At 40.3% G+C, this 8,697-nt stretch overlaps 1 protein-coding gene across 1 annotated transcript; it reads left to right on the forward strand.

Annotated features, from left to right (window-relative positions):
- Window positions 1-790: 790 nt before the first annotated feature.
- On the forward strand, window positions 791-5,243 carry hrh3 (histamine receptor H3; the record flags this gene model as incomplete). The annotated part of the gene is made up of 3 exons (XM_080527984.1): window positions 791-1,082; window positions 1,483-1,649; window positions 4,317-5,243. Coding segments are annotated over 3 exons (1,386 nt in total), but the record flags the coding sequence as incomplete, so codon positions are not given.
- Window positions 5,244-8,697: the final 3,454 nt, after the last annotated feature.

The raw sequence follows: 8,697 nt of genomic DNA on the forward strand, positions 1-8,697 counted from the left end.
TTTTTAGTCTTTCTGTTTGCGATCCCAATCACATACAATTTCCTTGCAGCTTTAAGAGTGATCTTTCTGAACTCATGCAACAGGACCAGGTTTGTTTGATTACAGGAAAGCTAGCCTAACTGGCAATGACATCTAACTCATCTAACTAAACACATTTGTAAAATTATTTTAAAAATTATCTCACACACATTCGAATTCAAGGTATTTTAAAATTCAAAACATTTACCAAAGGTAGACAAATGGACACAGACAATAAGGCACATCAGTGGATCGTTCACGTATTCAGCATGTATTTCAAAACACGTGAGCTTAGAATGATAAGGTTCTATCTCCGTTTAGGGTAGTTCAGAGATATTGAGCGTCAAAGTTTTTACATTCCATTATGTTCTGTGAGATGGACCTTTGTATTTTATTAATTACTAACTCAAAAATGTCAACATTTTAAAAAAATAACACCGCACAGGCATTAATAAACACCTAATGGATCAGATTATGTAAAAAACTCAATTTTGACCAAAAATGGAGATAGAACCATATAATTCTAACGTCACGAACAACCAATAAACACGGGGCTCTATTGTGTGAGTGATGTAAAAAGTGCGAATCGTCCTCCTCTGGTCTCATCAGCATCCGAATCTCTCCGACAGCTGGCGACCCTCACTACACAACACTTTGCTCGGGGTTGGATGGTCAGGAAGGATATTTCGATTTGGTTGGACCATTTGGAAACTATAGGCTACCATGCATGCAGTCCTAATTTCCATCTTTATTTCGTGGTTTTCGATCCTCAATGTCCGTGACTTCGAAATGGAAATCTGAGGATATGCTCAATTACTCTTTGGCTCCCCAAGAAAACGCAACATCACTGATGGAGATGGAGATGCCCGGCGGGAACCCGCGCGCGAAATACGGCCAGTTCTCTCCGTCCGCCTCGGTGTTTCTGGCGGTGCTCATGACGCTCCTGGTCGTGGCCACGGTGCTGGGCAATGCCCTGGTCATATTGGCTTTCGTGGTGGAGAAAAGTTTGCGCACGCCAGGCAACTTTTTCTTTTTGAATTTGGCCATAGCGGACTTTCTCGTCGGTGAGTGTGAATGTATTGTATCGTGAGCTTAGAATTATAAGGTTCTATCTCCGTTCAGGGCAGTTCAGAGATATTGAGCGTTCGTTTTTACATTCCATTATTATGTTTTGTGAGATGGAACCTTTGTATTTTATTAATTACTAACTCAAAAATGTCAACATTTAAAAAATAACACCACACAGGCATTAATAAACACCTAATGGATCAGCTTATGTAAAAAACTCAATTTTGCCAAAAATAGAGATAGGACCTTCGACACCGAATTCTAACGTCACGTTGTGTCGTGATTGATAGACGCAAAGAGCTTCCAAATCTATCGCTAGTAAAATGCATTTAATAACAGCTTGGGTGCCTATAGACCTGTACCAGTAATAATGTGATGTTTGCGTTCAATCTGCAGGAGGCTTTTGCATTCCGGTCTACATCCCGTATGTTCTGACGGGCGAGTGGAGACTGGGCAGAGGTCTGTGTAAGCTGTGGCTGGTGGTGGACTACACGCTGTGCACCGCGTCAGTGTTCAACATCGTTCTGATCAGCTTCGATCGGTTCCTGTCCGTCACCAGAGCGGTAACACTAACAGCGTTTACGCAAATTACGCACACCGATGGTCTGGTCAGGCACTGTAAAAACACATCTAGGGAACCTACAACGGGTTCAGGACAGAGCAGCTCAGCCTCCCCTGCAGTGCACAGTTTTTTCATTCAAACCTTTATTTAAACTCGTAAGTTACTGAGGTTGCCCTCATTTACAGTAGCAACGAGTGAATAAAAGAGAACCAACAATACAAGTCATAAACAGAATAGTAATTAAAACAAAATATAAAACAAACAAAAAATATTACTAAGAAATGTACAACATCATTTAAAAACAGTTACAAGAAGTGACAGAGGGGAAAAACCAAGTTCTTAAAATCATTGAGTGATGGGAGAGTGTCCAGTTTCAGAGAATTCTGAATAGAGTTCCAAGTATTAGCAGCATCATAAGAGTAGGCTGTCCTACCCAGCTTAGTAGACATTTGAGGGACCGTACAAACCAACCACTCGCTGGAGCGTGTTTGATAGGAAGAAACATTCCAGTCCAACAGGGAAGTGATATAGGGGGGGAGTTTGCCTGAAATCCCCTTAAATATGAATTGATACCAGTGATAATCTCGGCGGGCTGCGAGAGATGTCCAGCCAATGAGCAAATGTATGACCGACTGTTATGGCTTAAAGTTGATGAGAGGTTACAAGCATCACTTCTTTCATTTGTAAAAAAATAAAAATAAAATCCAACTCACTATCCACTAGACCACCACTACCCCCAAGAAAAAAAAAGAAAAAAAAAACTTCGTGACGTTAGAATTATAAGGTTCTATCTCCATTTTTGTCAAAATTGAGTTTTTTACATAATCTGATCCATTAGGTGTTTATTAATGCCTGTGTGGTGTTATTTTTAAAATGTTTACATTTTTGAGTTAGTAATTCATAAAATACAAAGGTTCCATCTCACAAAACATAATGGAATGTAAAAACTTTGACGCTCAATATCTCTGAACTACCCTAAACGGAGATAGAACCTTATCATTCTAAGCTCACGACTTAGCTCTGATGCACACACATACCCCACGTATTTGTGTACCAAGACCCCCCTGATGGCCACCGTCGTCTCTGGCTGCGTGGCAGGTACCTGCCTGTCTGTCTGTCTGTCTGTCTGTCTGTCTGTCTGTCTGTCTGTCTGTCTGCCTGTCTGTCTGTCTGACCCCCCTGATGGCCACCATCGTCTCTGGCTGCGTGGCAGGTACCTGTCTGTCTGTCTGTCTGTCTGTCTGTCTGAATAAAGACAGTAGATGACAGTAGATGACAGTAGATGACAGTAGATGACAGTAGAGTACAGTAGATGACATTAGATGACATTGAGAATGATGCATACACGCTGCACACTACTGCAGAAACACCAGTGGATCTTAATCATGACAGCGCTGTGTTCCCTCACCAGCAGACAAACAACATTTTCATTTTTCAGGATCTCTGAGACAAACTCAGTTACAAGAAGTGACAGAGGGGAAAAACCAAGTTCTTAAAATCATTGAGTGATGGGAGAGTGTCCAGTAATACGTTGTGATGGGAGACGTATGAAACAAAGTTCAAAGTTTTTACATTCCATTATGTTTTGTGAGATGGAACCTTTGTATTTTATGAATTACTAACTCAAAAATGTAAACATTTTAAAAATAACACCACACAGGCATTAATAAACACCTAATGGATCAGATTATGTAAAAAACTCAATTTTGACAAAAATGGAGATAGAACCTTATAATTCTAATGTCTCAATACATCGTTTCAATGTCATCTAAAGTGATGGGAGAGTGTCCAGTAAAGGGGTAACAAACCCAAATACGTTGGGTTTGTTACCCCTTACCACTGGTGGCAAACATGCCACCAGTGGTAACTACACAATTCCAAAAACTAAAACAACATTGAAACAACGTGCTATAGGCTATAGAGCTATGGCTGAATGGAACTCCCTACCAGCCAGGTCATATCTCAAAAACCCAGAATAAAATCAGTTAAAAAAAAAAAAAAGTGAAGCAACACATCATATGCACTAGACTTGTGTAGTTACCACCAGTACTCCTAACTGACTGAGTTGTAATTGTATTTCTGTCTATTTCTATCTATCGTTGTGTGTGGATGATCCTTCTTGGTTATGTGTTTTTGTGATGCTCACCAACATCTGAGGCCATGAGCATTGCTGACTTTTATTTATTTTATTATTTGTTGTTATTTGTTGTTATGGATGTTGATACTTTGTTCCGCTCTTTTGTTATGTTTTGTGATGTTATGTATGTTGATTCTTTGCTATATGTTTTTGTGATGACTTCTTGTATATGTTTCGTGTGGACCCAGGAAGAGTAGCTGATGCTTTGCATAAACTAATGGGGATCCTAATAAAATAAAAAGTGTATTACCCTTCATTGATGTGAAGATTGATGTGTTGTTATCAACCTAGCTAGAGATGATTGGATAGGTGTGGTAATGCTCTATAGTCCCCTGATAGACCAGGTGGAGTTATTGTCATACCTATCCAATCCTGTGTCGATATGAGAGAAGGTAGGTATAGGTAGGCTAAGGCTTACAACTTTCCACAGAAGTGCTTAAATAGGGTAGACGTTAGGAATTGATTTGGCATTCAGGGTAATTCTTCCATTTTTTTCAATGACACCCAAAATGTCTTCTCTTCCCATGCCAGGTGAGCTACAGGTGTCAGAAAGGAGTAACTCAGGGCACTGTGCTGAAGATGATGAGCGTCTGGCTGTCTGCTTTCTTACTTTATGGCCCGGCTATCATCAGCTGGGAGTATGCCACCGGTAGGAGCGAAGTGCCCGACAATCAATGCCACGCCGAGTTCTACTTCAACTGGTATTTTCTGATAACGGCCTCCACTTTTGAATTCTTTACTCCGTTCGTCACTGTCATGTACTTCAACATGAGCATCTATATCAACTTAAGGAGGCGGAATCTCATGAGAGATGAGCAGCTCGTTTCCGAAGGCTCTGGGAAATGTGAGATGGAGGAGCTCAAAGCCGGCGGGGTGCAGCAGGTGTTCTACGTCAGACCAGTGGAAGCTGAAGCACGGAGGAGCCCAGACCACACACACGCGATGGCACAGCCTTTCATGTTACCCACCGCCAAAGTCTCAGCAGCGGGTAATAGCAGCAATCACGTGAGGAATAAGCATAGTGCGGTAGTGCTGGACCTTCCACCTTTGGGCCTACAGATGGGTGATATGGTGGTCCAGCATTCTAGGGAGACGCAGTTCCATCCCATGGAACATTCGTTCGGTCCCCAGCAGCAGCGCAGCCGCTCTGACATGGCCACCAGCCGTTTCCGTCTCACCCGGGACAAGAAGGTGGCCAAGTCACTGGCGGTGATCGTGTGCGTCTTCGGTCTGTGCTGGATGCCCTACACTCTGCTGATGATCATTCGCGCTGCGTGCCACGCCCAATGTGTCCAGCATTACCTGTATGAGATCTCCTTCTGGCTCCTGTGGATAAATTCCTCCATCAACCCTGTGCTTTATCCCCTGTGCCATACCAGCTTCAAAAGGGCTTTTACAAAACTGCTCTGTCCCACCCAGATCAAAATTCAACCACAGTACATGTCACAAAAATATTAAAGGGATAGTTCACCCAAATTACAAAATTGCATATTTTGTTCCTTATCCTGAAAGGAGTCTATGGACAAGGACAGACTTCAATCCACCCTTATCTGGGCACTGTAACTAACAGAACCAAAGTTTTGATTGAAGCTTGTCCTTCACAGTAAGCACAGCTCAACAACAGAGCAGTAAACAACTGCTAATAGGGAGTTACCAGCCTAGGAGACTCCATCTGATCACAAGACACAACATGGGCTCGGAGTGTTGCACTTAAATATAGGTGCCCTTCTCTAAAATGGAGTTCATTAACATTTGGATCCAGGCAAACCCGGTTGTTTTTATTTTACAGAGACATTTGTGACAGGGTCTGGTGAAAAAGTCCCCAAGTAGGGCAAGGTCATTTTTATTTATTTTTTACTGATGAAAGTGCAGATTGTAAGCTTTCAAAATGATGTGTCATACATTGAAAAACAATTGAAGAAGATATGCTTATTTGAATGTTGGTACCCCTTAAACCAAATACTGGAGAAAGTCGCTCTGAATCAAAACAAATGTGTTTGCTACCATTGCGTTGGTAGCTAGTTAGCAGCTAAGAGAAAATAATATCACTATGAACATCTAACTGCATGTTTAGCACATCACAACATGCTGATAGAACATCAACATGCTAAAAACACATAACTACACATAATTAGATGATCACACAGTCCTTGCCTTTGAACACGTCCTGGCTAAACACATAATAATGCTGTCTACAATATATTTAGATGTGATAGGTTAAGAACATGTTGTGATGTTTGTAATGTGTTTTACCATGTCAGTTTTAAATTTGACAACTGTACCCAAGGAATTTGAATACCTTGCATTAAGTTTTGTTGTGTAATCATTCTAAGAATGTTTTCTGCAGTCTGCTGCTGTTTTTATTCAAGAGTTCCATGCTAGTTGCAGTAACATGGTGCTCTCAAAAATAAAATGGCCTTTAGATGGTCTAAAACATTCCACCATGTTAATGGGTGAGAGTTGGAGTTGGAGATACAAAAAGCTGAATAGTGTTTAATATATATCAGACAAGCTTTTATCAGGGTTGATAATTTGGAGCTCTTGGTACATTTTATAGTTGGATTGTGAGTAGCTTGAGATGTTTTAAGAAAATGTCCGTAGCCTTTTGATTTCCATAGACCTTCATGTTAAAATTGTATAGTTTAAAATGTATAATGACTTTGAAAAAGTTTAATACAAGTCTAAAGTTAGACGTCTTTTAAAGTTAGATTGGTGTGAATAATAATAATAATAATGTAAATGACCTGTATGCCGTATTATTACTTTCATTTTGAATGTAAACAAATGTATTTGATATTGGAATTCAGGGAATTTTTTAAAATGACAGTTAAACAACAGTTACTAACGACAATTAGAGATGAGTCAGTGTCACATTGATTATTGAAACAGAAGATATGTTATATTTGTGGAAATCTTGTAAATATTGTAGAATATGTTAGCTGGAGTGAGGTATGTTAAGTGTTGTAAATGTATTTATGTGTTTCATGTGATGTATGTGTTCCATGTATTTTGATGTACGGTGTAACCTTGAAGTGTGCCTTTCCATGTATAATATTTGTGAAGCTATGAAGTAGCCTAATTGTATTATTGTACTGCTTTGTAGTTTTTAGAGTTCGATGAGTCTATTGCTACTACGTGGAAAGATGCAGCAATAAAAGCACCCGTCAGAGACTCTCCAAATAATGTTTATTAACGAAAGTATCGAGGGCAGCTACAAATAATAATGAATTTATTTAGTAGAATGCTTTTGCACTCAAAGACAATACACTTCATGGACAGAACAATAATAGATAGATAAATAAAAAGTGTAACTATCAATCACAGTCAGTAAAGACAACAATACAGATAGTTAACGATTAAAAGCATTCGGAAAAAAAAAGTTTCAGGATAAAAGTTTAACTTTTTTCCCCGGACTTTCATTCTGAAACTTTTTTGGGGGGGACTTTTATTCTGAAACTTGTTTTTCCCAGACTTTTTTTTTATTCTGAAACTTTATTGGGGGGGACTTTTATTCTGAAACTTTATTGGGGGGGGACCTTTATTCTGAAACTTTATTGGGGGGGACTTTTATTCTGAAACTTTATTGGGGGGGATTTTTATTCTGAAACTTTATTGGGGGGGGACTTTTATTCTGAAACTTTTTTTCTGACTTTTATTCTGAAACGTTTTCTTTCCGGACTTTTATTCTAAAACTTTTTTTTCCAGACTTTTATGAAATGTACAGTAATTAAGCAACAGACATGTAAGGGTTAATATCAATTTGTTTATTTGTGCAAATGACATGATATTGATGATATTTATTCTGTTTTGCTGATTTACAAGTAGGTTATACATACAATACATAGGGTTCAATCAAAATCCAGAAGAGAATGAGATGAACAGAACCCGCCCCCAAAACAGAGGTCTTTTCATAATCAATGTGGACATCTAAGAAATTAAGGGTTAGCCGACACTGTGACGTAGCTCCAGTGACAGAGGGGGAGGGGGGGGGGGGGTATATCATACACATCATCAGCTCCTCCTACCCAGGTCTATGTAAAAAGCATGCACTGAATTACTCCGCTTTAACTCTCTACAATTGGTGTCAGCCACGGGAGGAACAGCTGTTACCAGAAATAATAATAATTAAAAAAGCTAAACAAGAGAAGCAGTAAGAGAGAGAGAGCGAGAAAGAGAGAGAGCGAGAGAGAGAGAGAGAGAAAAAGAAAAAGAAAAAAAACTACAGTGGCTGCCCGGGTGTGAGTCTGTGGAGGAGGATGGGGGGTTGGAGGGTCACAGCGTAGGGTCGTTGGGATACACATCCCTCAGTAAGACCTAAAAGGCAACGCCACATACAGCTCATATCAAAGCAGGCATTCTTCCACTCTTCTGCAAGAAAAACCACAAGGAGGACGCACAGGAGGGAGTGTGAGTAGTAGAGGGGGGTACAATTTAAAACATGAGCTTTGGCCGGCTACTCTCTGCCTTCTGAGGATGACGACTCTGACGACATTAACTGGTCAAATATGAAGGAATGCTGACACGCTGGAAGTGCAAGGCAAAAGTAAGTGCAGCCTACACATCACCATGTATTCTCAGGAGCAACACCTTAAATGCAACACCTGGGGGTGGGGGGGGTAGGTTATGGAAAAGGGGTGATGGAGAACAAAAGGGGAGAGGGAGGGAGAGAAAGAAAGAGAGGAAGGGCAGATTGAAAGGGAGGTGTTGTCAATTTCAGTGAGGTTGGCTTTTTTCTTTTCTTTTTTTTCTTCTTCTTTTTCTTTTTTTACTGGATGGAATACCCTGGTGTGAGTGTACGTGTGTATATCTGTAAGTGTGTGTGTGGGTGTAAATATAATATATATAGGTATTTATAAATGTAGCGACCCCATCAACCCCCCCCCCCCCACCCCAAACCCCCGCCACCGCCTCC

This window comes from Nansenia antarctica, assembly GCF_963989245.1.
Source record: "Nansenia antarctica genome assembly, chromosome: 4".
Taxonomy (NCBI): Eukaryota; Metazoa; Chordata; class Actinopteri; order Argentiniformes; family Microstomatidae; genus Nansenia; species Nansenia antarctica.